The sequence below is a fragment of the Ceratina calcarata genome, unplaced genomic scaffold (genome assembly GCF_001652005.2).
Source record: "Ceratina calcarata isolate Rehan_Ccalc_2016 unplaced genomic scaffold, ASM165200v1 scaffold178.2, whole genome shotgun sequence".
Taxonomy (NCBI): domain Eukaryota; kingdom Metazoa; phylum Arthropoda; class Insecta; order Hymenoptera; family Apidae; genus Ceratina; species Ceratina calcarata.
Genome location: NW_017139212.1, coordinates 886122 through 912020, shown reverse-complemented (window position 1 = coordinate 912020; position 25899 = coordinate 886122). Strand labels below are relative to the sequence as shown.

Below are 25899 nucleotides of genomic sequence, written 5' to 3'. Positions count from 1 at the left end.
GACACAACACGCCGGCGGCGATACGTGCGATAAGAGAGTTCTGTCTGTCAGTGGTCTTTGGCTAACAGCTGAATCAGTTCGGTGTCGCCATTCGCGGACGTCTACACACTTAATTTTCGCTCGTCTCAAACCCCGCGTGACTTCTTTGTGGAAATATTCAAACGAGAGCCATGACCGTCGGGTCGGATTAACCAGTGAACAGTAAAAAAAATCATGTCACGTTCCAGCTACGGTACGTTAATCCAATTCAGAGTTTCACGACATAATAGACGTCCGACGAGAGTCAGGATTTATGATTGATCGATTAGAAGTTACGCTGTTTAATAAAACAGATGTGTAGACGAGAGATTAGGTAGCTAACTCTAACTGATCACGCATTCTACGCGTAATTAGAGCTCGATTGGTGTCGTTTGCTGCTTAGCCTGCTCGTTCAATTTAATCGACTCGCTGTTTTCAATGCGCCTTCACTGTCTCTTCGTGTTTGAACATACTCGTACCAAGTCGTTTTGCAAGCAAGGTTTATTGAAGTTCGAACACGTTTACAGTCAATGATTAATACTCGAGAAGATGAGAAGAATTTTGTTTAGAAATAGTTTTTCTATGACGGTGTGACGACTTTTTCTATGCTATTCTTATATGGAATGGTTGAGAAGCAGGCGTTACGCTCGAGAAAGCCGCAAGCGCGTAGACGTTTGTACGCGTTACAATCGCGGTTACATGGTTTCCAACAGCTTAGAGAACGGGACGGAGCTTAAGTACTCTAATCAAATCTGCGACGTTACCTGCCTTGTCATTGCTCTCTCGGGTCCGGCACGCTTTTCAACGCGAACCACTGTGTTCCTCCTCATTGGCGTACACCTCCGACCCTTTACAGTCGTTCCTTCATCTGATTCCCACATAAATTACTTCTCAAGAGCATCGACTAAGGATATCTGTTAATTAAAATAAGTGCGTATAACTCCCATGTAGTATCAGAATTTTTCCAACCCTTATTTCGATCGTTAATTGGCTCGTATCTACGTAGCGAACACTATTACTCTGAATAATATGTTTTTCAATGACACGATACAAGGCGTAGGTTCTGGAACGAGCGGTGTACCAGCGCATTTAACTATGTACGGAGCTCAATTAATTGTAATCGGGCTGGTCGCTGCTTAGATAGCGTATAAACTCGGTTGAATAGACGACGTTCGATGAACTGCTCGCAGTAAACGATCGGTTCTAAGAATCTACATTTTCCTCTTAACAATAGGCCCGACCACCGCTGTGTCTCGATCCGAGAACCGCGTGAAATCAGAGGGGGACTGCGCCGGTTTGAGCTATTTCCAGCTGTCGCGACGTGATAGCTTATCTTCTTCAAAAGGAATTTACATTTTCTCTTATGAATAGAAAGCTGGTTTCATCCGAATTTTTCGGTGGAACGATACTAAACGTTACCGAGTTTATCAGGCGTGATAAGACCGATACGAATCGGTTAATACACTGATAAGGCACGTACCGTCAGCTTGAACGTGTCGAACTTACGCAGGCGTAATCGTAATCGTTTGAAAAAGAATGCCGTGTCCTCCATTTATAGAATTCTGAGATAATCGCGAACCGAGTTTATCGTCTGTCTTAAACAACGCGACGTTCGAGGTTTTCTTTAAAATATCGATGGGTGGACGAGAGGGTAAATGAACGGTAAGCGCGAATCACGTTTTAGCCGGGGCAGCCAGTCTCCTTTATTTTTACTAGCGTTCGTGACTCGACAAGATTATTGTCCCTTTGGGTTTTATCGTCGCTCTCGCTCGCCAGCAGGCATGTGTCAGATTTTTTCCCACCTTATAAGGAACGAGCGACACGATTCGAATGAACGTGTATGGGAACGCGAATCGCTTGTTTAGCCGTTTAATAGGAAAAACCAATGCTAACAGCGGTCGCTGCTCGGTAAACAAGATTATTTTTAACGTTCGTCAACGAGAATGAAAGCATGTAAAACGTTTCCCTTAAAACGGAACAGGAATCAGTCGTTTCCATGTAAATAAAGCGTGCGCGTTGAACGTCCGGGGAGATGAAAGGCGGCGTCTAACTTTGGCGACAACGTTTTCGGTTACAGGGGCGCAGTATGTGCCCGGCGCTGGGCTTGGCGCCGCACCCCAGTACAGGAGTTTCAACCTCGAGTACGCACCCACATATCCGCCGTCCAGAGCCGACAAATACAGGGGTGGTACCGATATACAAAAGAGAATGACTCAGAGGGAGGACACGATCAGGTTCGAGCAGGGCCGCATCAAGGCCCTGCAGGAGGAACGTCTTCACATACAGAAGAAGACGTTCACCAAATGGATCAACTCGTTTCTATTGAAGGTACATACATGCCCGTGTCCTCGTCCCTTGACTGGTACACTGAGATCACCAAGTGACCAATCCTAACGACGTTCAATCTGACTCTTCATTATTTTACACACTAGCTAAGGATTTAGAACTAGATCACGTACTACTGCATTTGTTTTTATTTGGAGCCAGTCACGATCTCGGTATACCAGTTCGTTGTACCAGTTAGGGATCAATCGAAGATGCGATATTGAAAATCGATCGTGTTCTCATCTCGCAGGCGCGCATGGAAGTGGACGATCTGTTCACGGACCTGGCGGACGGTAAGAAGCTGCTGAAGCTGCTCGAGATCATCTCCGGCGAACGTCTGGCCAAACCCAACAATGGGCGAATGCGCGTGCATAAAATCGAGAACGTGAACAAGTCCCTGGCGTTTCTCCACACGAAGGTAAAACCGCTTTCTCACGGATCAGCTTAATTATCTCCTATCTTATCAGTTAATTTTACGAAGCAACGAAAATCTGTTATAAAATATACTAATTAATTATCGACGTCTCTCTTAACGAGGATCAGAAAATTTCGCTCGGATATACGTATAGAGATCCGTTGATAGATCTGATTGTTCGTTAGAGGAGAGGAAATAATTCTCACGCTTTCGCGATTGTCTTTTTCGTCTCGCGACAGCGGTAGCAGGTTTGCGTAGTTTATGTAAGGGACTGTTGCGCAAGCGAAAACTGAAATTTTCTCCCGGTCGAAGCTTTTCCTATCCACGTTAATAAATGACAGTACGTGCCTGCTGTTAAACTATGTAACGTCATAAAAAATATACGAACGAATCGATAATTCATTGGATTTAAATACGGACAGAACACGTAATGCGTGGCTGCTACTTCCTGTAACCAGAGAGATCAAACGTAGAAGCCAGGACCTTTGTATTCCCGTAGGGTCTACAAAATGCCACGGTTAAAAGTTTCATAGCTCTTTTTTACGAGTTCGGTAGAATTGATAATAAATCAGAAAATTCAGACGCGTCTCGCCCCCGCGGCCGCGCGCGTAAGTGCATTACGTCTGGCCGTATGCGGTGTACGTAAATGTTGGTATTATGTCATAAGCTACGAAGCATAGAGGCCATTCACGAGGACTTCGCGCTTGTAGGGCCTCGGTCGCAGGTACCACGTACACGTAGGACGTCTTCGGGAAACTCTGCCCGACTGTCACGTTAACTGAACCCTTATTTCCTTATACGCGGATACATTAAATCGTTGAATATTCCTGGCGACGATCGGACGTTAGAAAGTCAAAGGAAATCTATAATTCGCGATGGTGCTCATTGAAAACGTCTCTCGCACTTTGAAACATCCAGCCGATATGCGCGGATTTTCTTTCTCCACTTTCGCAACGAGGTTGTTAAATTTTATTACCCATTGAGTCGAGTCTCCTTAACCCTGGCGAACACGCGTAGCACCGAGGAGATATTTCTAAAGAGCGGCAGTGCCTGTGTAATCCTCGGGACAGCAAATAAGACCCAATGAGATTCAAAACACAATTGGTAATCACTCTTTTCGGTGGTAATCGGTACCGAGGAAGTCTGTAAATGGCTTTATCTCTTCGATGGTTAACGCCAGCGAAAAAATTTTGCGTACGGAAGTTGTAGTCTTCTACAAGAAAGGTTCTATGCATTTCTCTTCCAACTGAATTTCTGAACTTCAAAGATGTTCGTTATTTTTTTTTCTTGATCGACTAAGGACTCGTGAATGGAAAGTTATTCGTGGAAAATACACGTTCCGCGCGTGCCTAGTCGTCGCGTTACGCGATTCGCGACACCGGGTAAGTTACGTAAAGTCATCTTGCTAGTCGCGCGGATAAAAAGTGCAAAATATGCGGACGTGATCTCCAGCCGTTTGCATAAAATCTATGTTCCCTTTCGAATATTTCGCAATTAAATTTCTTCTCTCTCTCTCTCTCTCTCTCGGGCTACCTAATTCATTACCTGCCGTTGTCGCGTATGGTATGGAAATTTTTCGTACTCGTAACCCGTCGTCGAAGATTTGCACGTATCATTTGCATGACGAAGTGAGAATATGTGGGCTTAGCACACTTATTTTTATCTGTGACTTCCTCGTTTCGTCTGACCGTGTACATACTAATTGAGCCGAGAGACAGATCGCGATAAACAGACCGCAAATTTTTAAAACGAAATAAAACATTCAGAGATAGAAAGTTCAAGCATACATCTTTAGATGTTTCATATATTTTAACAGATCGCATTCCTTCCGTAAATAAAAGTTCGATGAAGAAAAGTGCGAATAGAAATGTAAAAATTCGAGGTTTCCAAAGTTCTGAGAAGATGACCGTGCCTAAAGGCTGATGGTCCTCGCCATTGGGCATAGGGGCTGTTCCCATGACCGAAAGAATTCGAAAGCCGACAGTAATTAAGGAGGTATCCTCGGGCCATTCTCAGAAACCAGGCTCCCCCCTTGGCGCGCTCGTACGCGAGGGTAACATTTTTCTGTGTCTAACGCGCAGATGAGAGGCGGATTGATGCAGGGAAAATTCTTGGGTTTAGACTTTTTCAAGTAACTGTTAGTGCAAATCATTTCAAGGAATCGCGTAATTAAATACTTCGTTGCCCAGTACGGATTTGCCGATACGATGTTCGAAGTCGAAAGGGGGGCTTCGTTGTCGACGTTAAGAACCTGATTCGGGGTATTAGAAATAGAGAGCATGGAAGGTTGAAAGAAGACAAAGACTGGAAGGTGCAATAAAAATGATGGGAACGAAGTAGGGGGAATCGTGCAGGGCCGAAGCAGAAACAGGCAGGGAAAAAGAAAGTGAAGAGACCGCGTCCTGCCGCTGAAGGCAGAGAAAAAGGGAGAGAGGGGAGTGCCGGGAGAGAGAAAAAGAAAGTGAAAGAGGATTGATGAGAAGGTAACCGCAAGAAAAGGCATCAAGCCTGCACAATGGCCAAGAACAAACTCGCCGAGCAAACGTATATTAAATATTACAGCGATAATTACCCGAATAAATCATCCGGGCCCTTGAACTCCTTTCGTTATTCGCAACAATAGCTCGATACCAGATAAATGAATAATAACTGGGTCGCGGGGTTTTATGAGAAACCAGACATTCACGATACCAATTTCCCACAGCTTTTAATGTTTCATGCACTATGTTGCATAATACTGACCAATTCCAATCGCTTTGATAAGGAGAAAAGAAAAAGTAAGAGGAATCTCTCTAATAAAAATCAAGATACTGTTGAATTGATACGCGCGGCTGCACAAGGAATATTCACAATGGGGAAGAAGAATCGGTGCCTGGCTCGAATGGGGGGTCGAAACCGAAGGCCGGAGAAGAATCGATTCTCGTCCCGAATACCCGCGAGGGATAAACGAAAGGGATCGAAATCGAAGGGCACAATCGAGGAGGAAGGGAATCTCGGTAGGAAGGAGAGAAGGCAGGATCAAAGGAGCGAAACGGAGGAAGGCCAAGAGAGAAAGAGAAGGAGAGGTCAGTGACCGAGGCGAAACTTGCTAGACCGTGAGTCCCGCAGATGTGAAATGAAACCAGACGGCACATACGTTGCTCGTGTGCTGATCGTTTCACGTTAGACGCCGTTCCATGACGAACGACCGCGAGCTAGAGCCTGTCCACACCTCGGATCAACGCTTCTGGCTGACTGCGAGTTCTCACTGACGCTTACACCCTTACGAAGCGCATGGATTTTCGTCAGAGGCCTTCTGCTTCCAGTCATTCCGCATCTGGCGTCACATTTTCCATACTCGTACGATCGAGAGATCGTCGAGAGGAGCTAATAGAAGTTTCGGTGAAAGTGCACTGCGGCGAACGTGTGACGTTGCATTTCTCAGCAATTATCCTCGTGAAAGGAGCCACGAAACTTAACGAGCATATGTTCGCAGATTGATATAATATATGTATGTACCTAAGCGTTGACGCAAAAATGGAATGATACCGATAACCTCGGTTTTACGACCTCGATAAAAGAAAGAATCTGGTAAACAATTGATTGGGGACGATCTGCTCGTTATCAGCTGTACGATTGCCACTCTGGAACGAGAGCATTGGGTACAAAGATCAGTAGAATAATAACACATTTATTTTCGTTGATGACCGTTGCCGTTGATTTAAGAAAAAAAGAGGATGATTGCTTTTCTTAAAGAAAATTGATGATGTCACGGTCAGTTGAATAATGAATTATGTGGCTTCAACGTGGGACGAGGTGACTCGATATTGGCGTGAGTCACGAATCGGTTTCACGGTGGAATAGTTATTGTAGGAACTCGTCCTCTTCCTGTATTCAGCGACGTATCCGGTGATGCATCCGTGTATCAAATAATCACGAAACGAATGAAATATCGTTTCATACGATCGTGCGAGCGAAAGCATTAAACAAATTCGGCGTTAACTGCCGGCGGTGTCCATAAATATTCGAATTTTCAGTTAGCCGTCACTTTATGCCGGCGACCTCGTATGCATTTCCCAAGTTTCTCTTTTTAGCGCCTGCCAGAGAAAGCAGTACAGGATGGCTCAAAACACTCGAATTTACTCGAAAATCTATGTGCGTCTTTCACAACCGTAGAGGCTCCTTTGTCGCGTGAAGTCTCGTACTTCTACAAACGGGAAAGCACTCGCCGGATAAAGAGAATGTTTATAGAAGTGGTTAAATAAAATTATATGGTTCCTCGACAATAGTAGATTTCCCGTATTTACGATTCTGCCGGAGTAGTTGTCCGAGAGAAAACGCGGGGCTAGCTCGTGAAACGGCCATCAAAATCGCGAAACGGTCGTAAAACCGAAAGGACGCGGCCCCAACCTCCTAACAGATTACATCCACTGGTTTGCCGCGACTCCGCGTAGCCGGTTATCGTCCGCCAGCTGTTCGACGCGTTACCTTCGATACTGTTTCATATCCCGTTCGACGGAAATTACGCTCGTCGCGCACGATCTCTGAGCCATTCGCGATTTTTGAACGGCCCTCTACAACCGCGAGTACTTACTGCGATATTTACGATCAGGGACAACGTTAAGGGTCCATTTTTACGAGCAGCGTGTCCGTAATTTAATTTTCAGTTCCTTCGCCGAAAAAAAGTCCGCTGTCCCTCACGCATTTATCGTTTATCTCGAGAGGGATTCTAGTAACGATTTCCTTCGATCGTTTATGAAGAAAATCGCGTTTAGTCGTTTGAACAGTTTTTAGTCGAGTTAAATAGAGCCTGGAGGAAGAGAAACCATTGTTATCATGAGATCGCTATGGCATTATCCGCGGACCGTTGCATTCGGCAAACGTTGCAGAATACGTTGTCAGAGGACTGGAACAGCGTTCCTCCTGAAAACCGATTTATTCCTTTTGACGCGTATCCTCGAAGATCAACCTTGTGCTCTATAACCGTACAAGGTACTCGCTCCCGGTTAGAGCGTGTCATTGTTTCTTCCATTCTTATTCGCCTTGGAACGCGAAAGAAACTGAGAGAGCAAAAAAGATCGTGCAGCTGTTGGGTTGCATAAGCGACGTGAGGAGAACGAATCGTTTGAAACAATATGGTGTTGTACGATTTTTAAAGGAAAGAACGAGTTAATTACGCGAACCGGGGTCGGAGGATACGCGAATTTCTCGGGTCTCCGGCGTCAAGCGTAATAAAATTTACAGGCGTTCCGATGCCCGAGCGTTACGAGTGTGTGCGTCGTTAAAATTGATAAGAACACGTATTTCAGCCAACAGCGTCGGGAACGTCTTTATTAACGAGACGTTCGTTGATTAGTAGCTCGTCCGCATGCTGATTTACGCATTGATACACCGTGAAGAGTCCATTCCGCCAGAACCATTTTCGTCGACGGATCTTTTCTTTCTACCTTCTTTCCTAGCGCGTCGAGCCAGGCCGCGTAGCGGTTTTCCTACGGCGTCGTTCCCAACTACGACGACGCGCATTCTTGGCAGGACTGCGGATCGGGGAATGTGGATCGAAGGCACGCGGACGACACAGCCTCGCAAAAGGACGTACATACCTGATCGTGACCGTGCGCACGGCGCGGAGGCCTGCTGCACCGCGAGAAAAGATTCCCGGCTGTGTTTCGTCATCGTTTAAGGAATCGGACGCTTATCCGCTTTTACCGTTAAGCCTGTACCGGTCGACTCTTCCGCGTAATCCGGTCTCCGATTCTCGCCACCGCTTCCGGACCATTTTTCAAACCTGTTCCTTCCCCTCCCCAATCGATCCGAAAATAACGATCTTTTGTGTATAATAAAACAATTATTTCATCAGATCGGAATATGTGTTCCTTTCAGCCCAGTTTACGATCCCTCGGCCCGTTCGCCTTATTATCGTTTTCTCTGAACATCGGTTCCATTGCTTAGAAAGCTGGTAATTTTCATCCGGAGGCATGCTAAACTAAATAAGCATCGTTGGTTTACGATGCTGGAGAGTGTTACAATGTAACGTGGCGCGTAACGTTGCAGCGGCGATTTAACGTCGAACGAGCCAATCGAATCGGTCGGCGGCCGAGTTTCGTGGCGACACGGTGAGCACAGCCCCGCGTGGTCGATGCAGTGAACGTAGGAGTCGCATTCCACGCTAAATGCATTAAGAATGCCTATACAGTCCCATTCCGTTGGCTTCGCGGGCACCGGCTGTTCATCGCGACCCCACGGATCAATTTCCAGCTCCTCTCTTGATCTCGACTGAATCGAAGCGAAGTCGAATTAAGAAATTGACGATCGATCAGCAAACGCTGCCAGATCAATTTCACGATTAATTCCAAAGGAAGTATCCTAATTGAAACTGATTACACTAAAGAATCTGATAAGAACGTTCGAGCCTTAATTCGCAATTCGAACCTCCGGTCGAGAGCACAGTTACCCACATTTATTCGAATATTACGATAAACCAGTCTTTTCGCAAAAAGAGCTTGCCTCGTAACGTTCAAGCAGCGCAACTACTCGATAACGGTGCGCGCAATTAAGCGAAATGAATGAACGGACGAGCTTAAAGGACGTCGACTCTCTCGCGTATTCGAGCGAGGACGAGGTAACCTGTTTAACGAGAAAATGATGCGCGAAGTCACCGGATGGATGATCCGGCGATTGATCGATCATCGCTGGAAACTAGTTCACCGGTGCGAGATCAACTGATAAACAGCGATACCAACGATTAATTTACCGATCGTATTGTTTTAGGAGCTGGATAAAAACGATAAAGAAAGATTAAGTGAGACAGATGATGAATAGACCGCGGAATTTTATGTATTTATAAAAGATATATGTTTTAATCGGTATCTTCACTATGGAAAAGTATATAAAATGTTGGGAGCAAAGTGGATTCTGTGACATTTAATCTATGAAAGTCCAGTGATAAATCTTTTGTACTGAGATAATTAATACTTCGTTCAAAGATAAACGGGGAATCCAGATATTGAAAGGCACGGGTTTCGAATCGAGTTTAACGAGAACGCAATATTTGGTGTACCGTGAAGACGCGTACGGGAACTTATACCGGTTATTTAACGCCCGTTGTTGCACGAGTTTTAACTGTGCGACCCCACCTTTTCGTTGGATGTAACAGTACCGTAATCCCTTACTATGCAGCCAGCCCGGGGCTCATTCATTATTCATACGCCGATACTCGTCTTATAACGTGATCGTATGCAGTTCGGCTGGAAATTCGACGTCCGATCGACGGGGTTAACGGACGTGCCGGGGAGATATCGATCTTTACAATAATTCACTTCTAACTCGCGATCAGTCGCGAGCTCATCCGAGTATCAGAACCGATCCGTCACTCGCGTGATGCATTAGGTGTTAAAAACGATAAACGGTATAGATTATGCAGATCGCCGCGCAGATCGGATCTGTTATTATCAACCGATTACGCATACACGGCCGAGTAAGTGGTTGCAAATTACGCGACAGGATGCAGGGGTACTTGCGCCCCGACGCGATGCCGTGTAAATCGGTCCGCGCAAACATTTGTTTACACTCGGTGCCGCGATGATTGATTCCTAGCGCTCACGGTCTCCTCTCTTCCTCTTGTCTATCCGCGTAATTAGATGGAGCGTAATGGTTCGATGCCCGCGCTTAGGCTAACAGACGACTTCCGCGAATGGAAATGAGGATCTTCAAACGATTTCCGCCGTTAGAACTCTTTCGTGCACACGAGTACTAAGAATTCTAGTACAGATCGCGTGCACGCGAATCCCAAAATCATCGACACATTTTTTTAAACGTGTCCCTGTGGCAGTGACTTAAAAGCTTGCTACGTATCTTGCGTTTACTGTTAACGATTTTCACGACGGAGTCGTAACGGGGTTTCGACGCTTATGACTTCATTGATTCCTCGGAATGCGTTCGATCGAGCGTGGCCCCGAAGGTACGAATCGCTCCGGGTCCTCCACGTTTATTATACTTAATCGCGGTGCGCGTTCGTTCTTCGCGATTGCTGGAATGCCGTCCGATCACTTGTTCCGCGCCGGTCTACCAAGGCCGTTTGGAAAATGAAAATCGTTCTTTCTACTCGATCGACGTCTCCGCGGAATCCAAAAGATCTGGAACATCGCATTCGGGTAAAACGAATATTAAAAATCAGATCCTGGAGAACGGAACGAGACCGAAACGAAATTTCCTTTTTCATTTTGCGCGACAGTTTTATTTCGCGGAGTCGACGCCTTGGACGAGCGCCGTTCGTCCAGTTTAAAAAAAAAATTGCAAGATGTGGATGATCCGGCTCCTTATTTCCAATGATTATCATAATATCGGTACATTTCCACTCAAGGCCGCGGTTGTTGCTTTCCACGTGACGCAACCTATGCAACGTGCATGCATATGCGCGTTTTATCATACCGAGATGCACACACGGCCGTCTATTAAGAAGCCCGATGTTTACGCAACGCACACCGATGCCGATAGCGCATTCCGTGTGCTCTTTTACTCTCTCACGAACGCACGATGGAATGCGAATATCATTGTGCCAGAAGTCAGTGCGCCACCGATCCCTTCTCATAAATTCTACGCTACGCCGCGTTCACTTGTTCCCCGAGTCTTTCTTAAACAATAGAAAGTGGAGTCGGATGATTAAATTACACGTAGGGAATGACCAGAATCGTGGAATAGGTGTTGATCGTTTTCAGGTTCGCCTGGAGAGTATAGGAGCCGAGGACATAGTGGACGGGAACCCGCGGCTGATCCTCGGCCTCATCTGGACCATAATCTTGCGGTTCCAAATTCAAGAAATCGAGATCGACGTCGACGAGGAGAATGACAGCAGCGAGAAGAAATCGGCTAAGGACGCCCTGCTGCTGTGGTGTCAGAGAAAGACGAACGGCTATCCCAGCGTCAACATTCAAGACTTCACCGTTTCCTGGAGAAGCGGTCTGGGCTTCAACGCGCTCATCCACGCTCACAGGCCCGACTTGGTCACCTGGTCCGAGCTGCAGCAGAACAAGAACATCGACAACCTCAATTATGCGTTCGACGTGGCTAATTCCGAGCTCGGTATACCCCGATTGCTGGACGCCGAGGACGTGGACACGGCTAGGCCCGACGAGAAGTCCATCATCACCTACGTGGCTTCCTATTACCACACGTTCGCCAGGATGAAGAATGAGATCAAGAGCGGGAAACGGATCGCGAATATAGTGGGACAGATGATGGACGCCGACAAGATGAAGATACATTACGAGAAACTAACCACGGATCTCCTTGAGTGGATCAAGATGAAGATCGGGGTACTGGAGAACAGGGATTTCCCGAACTCGTTGGAGGGCATTCAGAGAGAGCTGTTGGCTTTCAAGCAATACAGAACCGTCGAGAAGCCACCGAAATATAAGGAGCGATCCGAGATCGAAGCTCTTTACTTTCATATAAACACTAGATTGAAGTCGTTGAACCAGCCGGCGTTCACTCCTCAGGAGGGTCAATTGGTGCACGACATCGAGAGGAATTGGGTGGAACTGGAACGAGCCGAGCATCGTAGAGAAGTCGCCCTGAGAACCGAACTCCTCAGACAGGAGAGGTTGGAGCAGTTGAATTACAAATTCGAAAGGAAGAGCGTGCTGAGGGAAGGCTACTTAAAGGAGATGATACAAGTGCTGACGGATCCCAGATACGGCAGTAATTTGGCTCAAGTCGACGCCACGGTGAAGAAGCACGAGGCCATAAGCGCAGACATCTTGGCTCGCGAGGAGCGCTTCCACGATTTGACCAACATGTCCGAGGAGCTCGTGAGAGAGAACTACCACGGTTTGGAGAGAGTACGAGTCAGGGAACAGGAAGTGCTTCAGAGGTGGAAAGAGCTTCTGGCTCTGTTAGATCATCATAAATCGAACCTCGTCGCCTTGAGTTCCCTCATGAGTTTGATGCGAGAAATCGACACGACTTTAGCCAGCATTCAAGAATTGCAACTGAACTTCCAAAGCACGGACGTTGGGCCGCATTTATTGGGAGTCGAAGATCTATTACAGAAGCACAGCCTCCAGGAATTGCAGGTGACAGCGCTCGGTGAGACTCAAAGGAGACTGGGAAGACAAGCGGCGCAACATTTGGCACAGCCACAGAGCAAGGAAGTACCTCTTCTTCAACAAAAACTAGAGATGTTGAATCAAGCTTACGACGAACTCGTCGAGAACAGCAAGGAGCGTAAAGCTCGGTTGGAGGACGCCAGGAACTTCTTCCACTTCCTTCAGGACCACGAAGACGAAGAGTCGTGGCTGATAGAGAAGCAGCGAATCTGCAAGGCTGGGATATCCGCGAAGGACCTCCGCGCGGTGATCTCTTTGCAGCAGAAGCACAAAGCTCTTCAAGACGAGATAAAAGTGCGGAGACCGAAGTCCGAGCAGCTCTGCGATGCCGGCAGAAAATTGATTGCCGACAATCATCCCTCCGCTTTGGAAATACAGAATCGTATCGATTCCCTGCAGGAACACTGGAAAGTCCTCGAAGAATTGGCTGCCCTGAGGAAGAAGCAGTTAGACGACGCCGCGGAGGCTTTCCAGTTTTACGCGGACGCCAACGAGGCCGATTCGTGGATGAACGAAAAAATGACTCTGGTCGCTTCCGAGGACTACGGCGTCGACGAACCGAGTGCCCAGGCGCTTCTACAGAGACACAAGGATCTCGAAGGAGAATTGAACGCTTACAAAGGCGATGTGCAGTCTCTCAACATGCAAGCCGACAAGCTGGTGAAATCTGGAATTTCCACATTGGAATTATCCGCCGATCCCGAACCGGTCGCAGAATTGGAACAGGAAGAGTGGAGCAAGGAGATAAGATTGGTTCCTCAAGACGAATGGGTGGACGAAGTCGTGGAAAGAATGGAGCCTAGAACCGTTCTCGAAGACAGATTGGTACCACAGGTGAAGAGTTTATATCCGTTCAGTGGACAGGGGATGCATATGGTGAAAGGTGAGGTGATGTTTCTGTTGAGCAAGACAAATCCCGATTGGTGGAGCGTGAGGAAAGCGGACGGTACTGATGGTTTCGTGCCGGCTAACTACGTTCGCGAGATAGAGCCGAAGGTGATACAGGTTCAAGTGAGGCGACCGGAGAAGGTCAGAGTCACGCAGAGAGTCAAGAAGACGAAGATGGTGAAGCAGTTGGTTCCGGTCAGGAGAGTAAAATCGATAAAATCCACGGTGAAGCCGGTGAAGAGGAGAGCTGCCTCCGACGGGGACAGCGTCGAGAAACGGTTGAAGAAGATCAACGATACTTACGGCGAGCTCCAGGAGCTCGCTTCGAAGAGACACGCATTGCTGGAGGATGCTATAAGACTTTACGGCTTCTATCGCGAGTGCGACGACTTCGAGAAGTGGATCAAGGACAAGGAGAAGATGTTGAGAGTCGACGACCCAAGAGACAACGTCGAAACGGCCAGAAGGAAATACGAGAAATTTTTGACGGATCTCTCGGCGTCGGGCAAACGCGTGGAGGCCATAGATTCAGCCGTCGACGAGTTCGTCAGACAAGGCCACAGCCAGTTGGACAAAGTCAAGGCCAGGCAGAGGCACATCCATCAGCTGTGGGACCACTTGAACTGGTTGAAGACGCAGAAGGAGAAGAGCCTGGAGGGAGCTTCTAGCGTAGAGCTGTTCAACAGAACCTGCGACGAGGCTCACGATTGGATGCTGGAAAAGATCACTCAGTTAGACACCGCGGAGATTGGTCCTGATTTAAAAACGGTCCAAGCGTTGCAGAGAAGACACCAACATCTGGAAAGGGAATTGGCCCCGGTCGAAGAAAAAGTACGGAAAGTCAACTTATTGGCGAACAGCGTGAAGAGTTCGTACCCGCACGAGTTGAACAATGTGAACGCCAGGCAGAACGAAATCAAAGAGCTCTGGAATCAAGTGCAAACGAAGGCGAAGGAACGTAGATCGAGATTGGAAGACGCAGTGGGTCAGCAGATCTTTATGAACAGTTCCAAGAACCTCATCAATTGGGCGAGCGATATTCAGGAAACGATGAGGGCCGAGGAATCCGTCAGAGACATTGCCACGGCCGAGCAGCTCAGGAAGCAGCACATGGAACTCGGCGAAGATGTACGAAATCGCAAAGACGAATTTCGAGAAGTGGAGGAGCTCGGGAATCAACTGCTGCATCGCAACCCGTCTCTGGTCGATGTCAAAGAACGTTTAGACAAGCTCCGCGGTTTGTATCAATCCGTAACGTCCGAGTGGATGGCGAAGGAAGCCTGGCTTCAGCAGTGTTTGGAGTTGCAACAATTCAATCGCGAGGCTGACCAAATAGAAGCTACCACGAGCTCTCACGAAGCATTCTTAGAATTCACAGACTTGGGGGAGTCTCTGGACGACGTCGAGGCTCTGTTGAAGCAACACGAGAAGTTCGAAAACACGTTGCACGCGCAGGACGACAGGCTGAAAGCGTTCAGCGACACCGCGGATAAATTGATCGCTCAGAATCACTATGAAAAGGATTATATCAACGAGAGGAGGAATCAAGTGTTGGCTCGAAGGAACCAAGTCAAGGAGGCGGCTCAGCGTCGTCGGGCGGCGTTGAAAGCTTCGGAACATTATCAACAATTCTCGGCGGAAGTCGATGACTTGAGAGATTGGTTGGGCGACAAGATGAAAACAGCATCCGACGAGAGCTATAGGGACTTGAACAATCTCGAGCGGAAATTGCAGAAGCACGAGGCGTTCGAGAGAGAGCTGAGAGCCAACGAAGGACAGTTGAGGGCGGTGAACAAAGCTGGGAAAGCTCTGATCTCCGAAGAGAATTACAGATCGGAGGACGTGGGAAGAACTCTTAAGGAGCTGAACGATCAGTGGGCCCGTTTGGTCGCGTTGTCTTTGGAAAAAGGTCGCAGACTCAGGCAAGCTGCCTGCCAACACACGTACAACAGGACCATGGAGGACGCTCGATTGAAACTCGAAGAGATAGAGAACTGCTTGCAGAGCAAGCAAGTCGGAGTCGATTTGAGGAGTTGCAAGGAGTTGCTAAAGAAGCATCAGACTCTCGAGAGCGATATGTGCCAATGGGAGCAGAAGGTCGATGACCTGGTCGCGATGGGCGAAGAGATGGCACACGAGGGTCACTTCGACGCCGCGAATATTCTGAAATCTAGCCAAACCACGCAAAGGAAGTACGTAATATCGTTCATACATCCTGCAAGCTATGATTTAAATGTACAGTTTTTTAAATTATTATTTCATATCGCTGTCATAGGTTCCGTAGCTTGAAGGAACCGGCAAAGAGAAGGCGAGATGCGTTGGAAGAAAGCTTGCGCTTCCACAAGTTCGGTTTCGAGTTAGATGCCGAGTTGCAGTGGATCAAGGATCATCTTCCTCAGGCATCTTCGACGACGCTCGGTCAGAACTTGCATCAGGCTCAGACGTTGCACAAGAAGCACAAGAAACTCGAAGCGGAGATCGTTGGTCATCAACCGATGATAGACAAAACTTTGGCTTCCGGACAGACTCTGATCGACCAGGCTCATCCGGAGAAGAAGAAGGTAAGAAAAGTTGATGAAAAATACTATCCGACGTCTTCGGGGATTTATCTGTTATTGTTGCCAAGGGAAATAAAAATGTGTCGTTTTTGCACAGTTGGAACTGTTACAACAATATCGGGTCCGTAGAGGTAAGGTCGGCACAGATGCATGAATAGCGTTATTGTCAAAATTTAATTGATCAAGATATTTCAAAGGCGATCGCTTATTGAAATAAGAAACGGAACAGAACTCGTCAGCATGCATGTGCTTGTCTTACACGATCAAGACTTATTTTTGTTACACGTTGTAACGCTGTTTCATCATATTTCTGTTAACGAAGTTTTCATTAATTTATTTAGCGAGTTGAAGTTTAGTGTAAATAAATAGTTTCGGTGTATTTTCCCCATTCTTTGCAATTAAATTGCATCACCGAATTTCTGTTATTCATAGATACGAAAATTATGCGACGCGCTGGACGACGCGTGGAGGGATCTTCAAGAGAAGGCCGGAGAGCGGAGCAAGGCTCTCGATTTATCTCTAAAGGCTCAGGAGTTCTTCTTCGAAGCCGGGGAAGTTGAGAGCTGGCTCAACGAGAAGAACGACGTGCTCAGTTCCACCGATTACGGAAGAGATCGCGATGCCGCCACGAAATTATTGACGAAACACAAGGTAAGATCAACTTATACGACACTTGTGTGATCGTTGCAAATGAATGAGAGCGAACCCAGTTTCTCTACGAAAATTACTGTTTAACTTTAGGCAGTGGAATTGGAACTGGATACCTATAATGGTATCGTGACAGAGATGGGACACACGGCTGCAGCTATGATAAACGCGAAACATCCAGATAGTAAAGCGATCGCCAACAAGCAGCAAGCGATCGCTCAGCAGATGAGAGCGTTGCAAAGATTAGCGACGGTGAGACAACAACGACTGATGGAGAGTATGTACCGACACGAATACTTTTTGGAGAGCAGAGAATTAGAGCAGTGGATCAAGGAACAGGAACAGGCGGCCGCGTCCGAGGACTACGGCCAGGATTACGAACATTTGTTGATATTGCAAGCCAAGTTCAACGACTTCAAGCATAGGATCGAGGCTGGCTCGGAGAGATTTAATCAGTGCGAGGAACTGGCCAGGAAACTGATTGCCAACGAGAGCCCTTACATTCAGGATATCGAGAAACGGCAGGAACAACTCGGGTAAGAATTTATTTGAAAAATGTACAATATTATGGATATAGAATTTTGGTATTAGTGGAATTAATACTTCTGTTAAACGCATGTCGATTCTTCAACTTTTAGTTAGAATATTTGTATATATCGTCTAGTAGTTATTTATGTAAATGGTTCGAGGGTAGATCGTATGGTGTCGGGTTACTAACAGTATTTTTGTACATATACTTAACGCAGACCGGACGACGATGATCCTGTAAGGGATGTGCAGAAACAGCATGCTCTCATGAAGTAAGTTGGTGGCTTTCGTAGTATATTGCATATATCGTTGCACGTTCGATAATCGCGTTATACGTATATTTATGATTCTTAACGATGAAACGACGAATGTTTTTAATTATTCATTAGGGAGTCCTGGCAGCATCTCCTTAGCCTCATTCGTAATCGGGAGCAGAGGCTGCAGGCGGCTGGAGAGATTCACAGATTCCATCGCGACGTCGCCGAGGCTTTGTCGCGCATACAGGAAAAGGAGGCAGCGTTACCTGAAGATCTCGGCCGCGATTTGAACTCCGTACTCGCATTGATCAGACGTCACGAGGGCTTTGAAAACGATCTAGTCGCACTGGAGGCGCAGCTCCAAGTTCTGGTCGAGGACGCGTCCAGATTGCAAGCGCACTATCCAGGAAACAACGCGGTGCACATCGATCAGCAACAGCAGATCGTGGTCGCTCACTGGGAGGAACTGAAGGAGAGGTCCGCCCATAGGAGAGATCAGCTGCAGGCGAGCTGCGATCTCCAGCGATTCTTGACTCAGGTCAGAGACTTAATGAATTGGGCCGCGGGTCTCCGCGCCGCAATGTCCACGGAGGACAAAGTCCGCGACGCGGCCAGTGCTCAGATCTTGAAGGCGGAACACGAGGCCTTGAAGGGGGAGATCGAGGCGAGGGAGGACAGTTTCAGTTCCGTTTTAGACCTGGGCGAGGCCATGGTCCAGACCGGGCATTACGCGGCTGCGGAGGTCGAGGAGAAGTGCAACCAATTACTAGAAGAAAGGCAGAAGCTGCACACCGCCTGGCAGCAGAAGAAGGTGCATCTGGACCAATTGATCGATCTGCACTTCTTCCTTCGGGACGCCAAACAGCTGGACAACCTGTCGACCACTCAGGAAGCCGCTTTGAGCGGCGACAACTTCGGGGATTCCGTGGAAGAAGTGGACGCGCAAGTGAAGAAGCACAACGAATTCGAGAAGTTGCTGGTAACACAGGAGGAGAAGCTGACTGCACTGCAGGAGCACGGAGACAAACTTTTGGCGCAGAATCACTTCGACTCGCCGACGATCGCGAGAAGATTGAGCGAAGTCGTTCAGAGGAGAGCGAGGATCCGAAATCTGTGCGAGGCACGCCGGAGGAGATTGGAAGCTGGTTTGTTGCACGCTCAGTTCGTGAGGGACGTCGGGGAAGCCGAGTCGTGGATTGGTGAGAAACAGAAGAAGCTCGAAGCGGAGGCGTCGAAAGGCGAGGTGTCCAGTTTGGAGGACAAGATCAAGAAGCTGCAGAAGCACCAAGCGTTCCAGGCTGAGTTAGCTGCGAATCAGAGCAGGATCGAGGAGATCAAGGCGAAAGGGGAGACTCTCCTTCAGCAGAAACACCCGGCGAGTGCCGAGATTCGACAACAGCTGGAACATCTTCATGCTTCCTGGAGGAAACTGTTGCTAGAGTCCGGGAACCGTGGCAGAGGCCTGGAAGAAGCTCAGGATATTCTGGAATTCAACAATCAGGTAGAGAAGATCGAAGCATGGATAAGAGATAAGGAGATGATGGTTCAAGCCGGGGACACTGGAAAGGATTACGAGCACTGCTTGAGTCTTCAGAGGAAGCTCGACGACGTAGACAGTGATATGCGCGTGGACGATTCCAGGATAAAAAGTATCAACGCATTGGCTGATAAATTAATTAAACAGGGCAGAGACAACGAGTCGAAGGCTGTTGAACAACGTCGCGATAATTTCAACAATAAATGGAAGGGTTTGCAAGGAGCGTTGAGCGCTTACAGGGAATTGTTGGCAGGAGCCTTGGAGATCCACCTCTTCAACAGGGACATCGATGACACGAGTCAGAGAGTAGTAGAAAAATCGGTCGCTATGAACACCAGCGACGTCGGCAAGGATCTTGCTGCCGTTGAACATCTACAGAGAAAACAGGAAGCGATGGAGAGGGACATGACGGCCATCGAGGGAAAATTGAAGGAGCATCAAACGGAGGCCAGGAAATTGTCGCAGAAATATCCGGACAAGGCGCCGCAGATAAACGGAATACTTTCGGAGTTGCAGTCGAACTGGGACGATCTGCAACGACTGACTCAACACCGTCGCGAGGCGCTGAACCAAGCTTACACTTTGCACAAGTTCCAAGCCGATCTCCACGAGTTGGAACTTTGGGTGGCTGATACGATTAAACGTATGGACGAATCCGAGCCACCGACCACGATATCCGAAGCCGAGGCATTGTTAGAGCTTCACCAGGAAAGAAAAGCGGAGATCGACGGTAGACAGGATACGTTCAAAGCTTTGAAGGAACACGGGCAGAAGCTTTTAGCCATCAACGAAGACGTCGAGGACAATCTGGATCATCTCGAAGAGCTGCGACGAAGACTGGTGAACGCCTGGGAGACGAGAAGACAGAAATTGACTCAAGCTCATCAGTTGCAATTGTTTAAAGAACAGGCCGACCAGGCTGACGGTTGGTTGGCAACGAAGGAAGCGTTCCTCAACAACGACGATCTCGGAGAGTCACTCTCCGGCGTCGAGGCGTTGCTACGGAAACACGAGGAATTCGAGAAGATGTTGGTCTCTCAGTTAGGGCGCATCGAGGAATTGGAGAAGTTCGCTAACGAAATTCTGTCGAAGGAACACTCGGACGCTAACGTAATTAGGCAACGATTGGCGTTGGTCTGCGCCAGAAGAGACAGGCTACAGAACAGTGCGAGAGCGAGAAGGAAGAAGTTGCTGGAGAGCCACCATCTGCATCAGTTCCTGCGGAACATATACGAAGTCGAAGGGTGGCTTCATCAAAAGCAACAAGTCGCCAGCGATGAGAATTATCGCGACTCCTCGAACTTGCAAAGTAAGATCCAGAAACACGCCGCCTTCGAGAGCGAACTGATGGCTAACAAAGGAAGAATATCTGCAGTGGCCAACGAAGGCGAGGCGCTGATAGAAGAGAATCATTACGCGTCGGACAGCATCCAAGAACGGCTCGACGAATTGGAAGCAGAATGGCGACATCTTCAAGAGACCAGCGAACTGAAGAAGAACCGATTGAACGACGCTTATCAAGCTCTGCTCTTCGGACGGACTCTGGACGAGTTCGAGGCATGGATGGACGAAGTGGAAGTTCAGTTACAATCAGAGGATCACGGGAAGGACTTGGCCAGCGTGGCCCATTTGTTGAAGAGGCACACCAATTTGGAGAACGACGTTCTCGGCCACAACGAGGCTTGCGAGTCGATCAAGGAGACTGCCGCCAGTTTCCAAAGATCGAACCACTTCATGGGCGACGAGATACAAGAGAGGGCTATGATAACGATAAACAGATACCACAGTTTGCAAGAACCGATGCAGATAAGGAGGGACAACTTGGAAGACGCCAAGCTGCTTCATCAGTTCGCGAGAGACGTCGAAGACGAGATGCACTGTCTATCGGAAAAAGAGCCTCTGGCCATGAGCAGCGATCTAGGCAGTTCTTTGACCACCGTGCAACGATTGCAGAAGAAACATCAATCGTTAGAGGCGGAACTGATCTCGAGAGAGCCAGTGGTAGCTTCTCTGGTCAGCAGAGCGACGGCTATGGTCAGGAGCGGCCACTTCGCTTCGGAGAAGATCGAGAAATTGTCTCAAGAATTGCAAAACAAGCTGTCGCACTTAAGGGATCTGGCCAGCGTGAGGAAATTAAGATTACTGGATGCCGTCGAGTCGCAGATGTTCTACGCCGAGGCTGCGGAGGCCGAGCAGTGGATAAAGGAGAAACATCCGCAACTGACAGCTACCGATTACGGGAAGGACGAAGATTCCGTTCAATCGTTGTTGAAGAAGTTGGAAGAGATCGAACGAGATTTAGGCGGTTTCGAGAACACCGTGTCGAACTTGAGAAAGTTGTCGCACGGATTGGTAGAGAGACACCACTTCGACAGCAAAAATATCTCGCAGAAACAGTCGGATATTGAATATAAATTCAAGGAATTGCAGAGGCTGAAGGACAATCGTTTCCAGCGATTGCGCGAGAGCGAGAAGTTCTTCAAGTTCGTCAGGCAAGCGGACGAGGTAATCGAATGGATCGGAGATCAAACGACCGTTGCCGCATCCGAGGATTACGGTCGCGACGTGGAACACGTCGAACTCTTGATCCAGATATTCGACAATTTCCTAGCCGGTTTGACGACGAGCGAGAGTCGAGTGTCGGCAGTCCTCGACGAGGGACAGAAATTGATAGAGGAGAACAATCCGGAGAAATCGAAGATACTGATGAAGATAGACGAGACCAAACAGCAGTGGGAAGATCTAAAGGAATTGGCACACGCGCGGCAGGACGCGTTAGCTGGAGCGAAGCAAGTTCATATGTTCGACAGGACGGCAGATGAGACGATCTCCTGGATCCAGGAAAAGGAAACCGCCCTCAGCTCCGATGGCTACGGACACGACTTGGAAACGATTCAAGCCTTGGTGAGGAAGCACCAAGGATTCGAGACGGATCTGGGTGCAGTGAAGGAACAAGTCGAGCTGTTGATGGAAGAATCGTCCCGGTTGATCGAACTGTTCCCGGATGCGAAGGTACACATAGATGTGAAACACCAGGAAGCGGAGACTGCTTGGAATGAGTTGTTGGAAAAGGCAGCGCAGAGGAGGAGCAAATTGTCTCAGGCCGAGCAACTGCAGTCGTACTTGGGTGAGTACAGAGATCTCATGTCTTGGATAAACGAGATGGTAGCGAAGGTGACCGCTCCTGATTTGGCTCGAGACGTTCCCGGGGCGGAGGCGTTGATACAGAGGCATAGAGAGTACAAGGCGGAGATCGAAACTCGCAACGAGGCTTTCGATAAGTTTTATAAGACGGGCCGAGAGTTGATAGAAGGCGGTCACTTCCTGGGGAAGGAGATCGAGGAGAAGGTATCGATTCTACGACACAGGCAACAATTCTTGAAAGACACTTGGGAACAGAGAAGGCGAATCTACGATCAGAATTTGGACACGCAGCTGTTCAAACGTGAGGCGGAAACCTTGGAGAACTGGATCGTCAGCAGGGAGCCGATGTTGTACGACGGAAAACTGGGCGAGAGTATTCCACAAGTGGAGGAACTGATAAGAAAACATGTAGACTTCGAGAAGACCATTGAAGCCCAGGAGGAAAGGTTCAGCGCGTTGAAGCGCATAACTATGTTGGAAGAAGCTTTCCAGAAGCAACAGGAAGCTGAAATGGCGGCGAGACAGGCGGAGAAGGAGCGGGTAGAACGAGCTCGGCTCGAAGAACGGAAACGCAAGGAGGTGCAGAGGATAACGGAGGAGAGGAAACGTGAAGAAGAACGGAGACGATTGTTGGACGTTCCAAATGTGCACGACGAAGTCAACGGGACGAGCGACGAGAACGAGTCATTGAACAAACTGTCGCCTATCAAGACTGCCAACGCCTCTGAGACCTTAGATGTTACTCCCACGCAGAAGCAGCATGGCATATCTCACGTTTTCGGTGAGAAACTTAGAAGAACGACTCCGGACATAAAGAGAGCGGAGAGTATGAAGGTCGACACGAAGAAACCGAAGAGAACGCCGAGTTTCACTACCAGAAGAAGGACGCAGAGCTTCAGGAAGCTTCAGAGGATGGAGAACATGGACGCCCTGCCGCCCGTCGAGATCCAAGGTCTCTTGGAAAGGAAGCACGAGCTTCAGAGTGCTGGCAAGAAGGCAGCGGTTCGGTCGTGGAAGCAATATTACACCGTGCTATGCGGGCAACTCTTATGCTTCTTCAAGGACATGGAAGATTTCTCTCTGAGTAAAGCAGCCACCGCTCCCATCACAATTTTCAACGCGGTCTGCGAAAAAGCGGACGATTACACTAAGAAGAAGAACGTGTTCAGGTTGAAGTGCACGGACGGTTCGGAATTCCTGTTCCTGGCGCCGAGCCAGCAGGAAATGGAGGACTGGGTGAACAAGATCTCGTTCCACGCGAAGCTGCCACCGAGTTTGCAACTATTGAGTTACGACGAGTCGCAGAAAGAACGACTGCAGAACGTGGACCAAGTCGATGACAACGCGTCGACCGGAAGCAGCCGTACGTCCACACCGGAATTGGAGAGGAAGAACTCGGTGATCAGGCGCGACGCGTCCAGCGGGCAGCTATCGCCCAGCAGCGTGCAGATTGAGTTCCTTCAGATGCACAGGCAGAATCAACAGAAACGCGATTCTCAGAACAATTCGGAGTTCGTGAATTCTCAGAGAACCGAGCCTCAGCCGGAGTACTTGCTATCGCCGAAGCAATCGCAAATTCTGGCGCAACAGCAGTTCGTGCAGCAAGAATTGATCACTCAAAGGGAACAATATCAACCAAATTCCGGGGACAAACCGCCAATTCCACCGAGGGGCGCGCCTCCTCCGATTCCGATGCGAACCCCGAGTTCTGAAGCTATTCCACAGTACAGACGCGACGGTACGTTCATTTTTTATAAAATACTTTGTGATCGAAAGGCGTTATCGATCGTCAGTTTGATTTCGTTAGCGTGCGAAGATTTAAATACATGAAATATCGTGTTTTGCTATTTTTCAGACGTGGACCAGGTGCAGGGAAGGGCCGGGTATTACCAGCAGCGTAGCGCGACTTTGAACCACAATGGTTCCGGTCAGTACCCGACCAACCCAGTTTGGCACAGGCAGAGCAGTTTGGAATTAAATGCGCAACATCAAGGTACGTGGGACGGAGAAAGTAATTTCTTTTCGAGTATACGTAAAACGCCTCGTACTGTATTGTGGTTGTTTTGTAGAATTAGCACCCCCTTTGCCATCAAGTGCCCCTCCACCAACTAAAATGGCTCAGTGGAGTGCTCCCCACGATCCCGGTTAGTCGTTCTTCGTTGTTTCGCTTGGAATCTTGCATGCTTTTAGTTCTACCTTCCAATCGTTGCTCTACGTCTGTCTTAGTGTTTCCTAAATACATTGGCACGTATCACTCGAGTTCTTTGGTTCCTTTTTGTGTCGTTTCTAAAGGACGAATATTATTTTCTGTTGCAGCTTATGGAAACGTCCCTGTTAATACGAGACAGGTAAATTCCCCGTCCGAATGAAATTCCATTTGCTATAAAATGTCATTTTAATCATCGGTCATTTTTTTTGTGTATTTAGGGCATGCAGCAGAACAATTCTTTCACAGGCAGGCCGGTTTCCCTGCCGCCGTACGTGGCACCACCCGCGGTCCCGCAAAGTGCACAAAATCTGACGGTGGTCGATGGTAGCAGTAGAAGGGCCAGCGAGAGCGGATCGGAAAGCGAGCACAGCATAAGCAGTAACAATCGCAAGGACCGTGATTACAAACGGAGCTCGGTTCTGAGCAATCTGTTCGGAAGACGAAAGAAACCTCAATCGTAACTCTCTCGATCAATTATTTCTACGCTTGCTTAAACACGAAACGCAACGAGCGTGCAAGATGTTTTTGTTTTTCTACGGAACAAATATAGTTTCTTCGAGGTAGAAGAAACCCATGCACTGTGTGGTGCGATTGTAAATTATTTTTTTATGTACTATAAATATTATCGAGGATGATATACGATGAAGCATTTAATAGATAATTTTCAAGAATCATTATTATATATAGAATATATATAGATATATAAAGATTGAGTACTACGATCGTGGATGGTGATAGGAAGGTCGATAGAACGGGATGGATCACGATAGGAATTGTTACATGAATTTATTTAAAGTGTACCTGACTTTAAGAGGAACGTTGCACGTATGGAAGAGGAATCACGCCGATGCGCGGAGCTAAGGTTTAAGTTTTGTAGATGTCAGTAATATATAAAACGCCTGTTGTTCGGGACCAATGACCTAATGTAAAGTAAGCGAACATACCACAGAGTTGCATGCAATTGTACACATTCGAGAGGAAGAGAAAATTTATGTTTCAAACTTAACAATTAACTATACCAATTCCTTTCTTTTTATAACTAAGTAATATTACGTTCTGTAAAGTGTATTTAATTCTTCACGAGGATTGATTATCTATTACCTAGGCTTATCAGTGGTATTCTGTAGTTACGTAGCGCGATACCCATTTTTCGTTACGGTGTTAACGATCGAGAAGGCGAATAAATAAAACGAAATAACACCCAATCGTATTCTTACAAACCTCTTATTTCTGTAAAAAAAAATATACGATACACTTTGGAATTAACAATACGTAATTAATAAACGCGAC

At 47.8% G+C, this 25899-nt stretch overlaps 1 protein-coding gene across 4 annotated transcripts in view; it reads left to right on the top strand.

Moving 5' to 3' along the window:
- kst (spectrin beta chain, non-erythrocytic 5 kst) overlaps nt 1–25819 on the top strand; it is a 33627-nt gene extending 7808 nt beyond the window's left edge. Inside the window, exons 1-13 of one of the 4 annotated variants that reach the window (XM_026810802.1) lie at nt 72–232; nt 2096–2346; nt 2594–2761; nt 11452–15920; nt 16004–16289; nt 16719–16937; nt 17028–17470; nt 17681–17734; nt 17852–24138; nt 24256–24393; nt 24470–24544; nt 24717–24748; nt 24828–25819. In XM_026810802.1, the coding sequence (XP_026666603.1) occupies nt 214–232; nt 2096–2346; nt 2594–2761; nt 11452–15920; nt 16004–16289; nt 16719–16937; nt 17028–17470; nt 17681–17734; nt 17852–24138; nt 24256–24393; nt 24470–24544; nt 24717–24748; nt 24828–25070 (12684 nt within the window). In that variant the 5' untranslated portion in view covers nt 72–213 and the 3' untranslated portion in view covers nt 25071–25819. Of the gene's footprint in view, nt 1–71; nt 233–2095; nt 2347–2593; nt 2762–11451; nt 15921–16003; nt 16290–16718; nt 16938–17027; nt 17471–17680; nt 17735–17851; nt 24139–24255; nt 24394–24469; nt 24545–24716; nt 24749–24827 lie in introns of those variants that run through there. The other 3 variants (XM_018037740.2, XM_026810803.1, XM_026810804.1) reach the window with 3 other exon arrangements.
- The last annotated feature ends 80 nt before the right edge of the window (nt 25820–25899 follow it).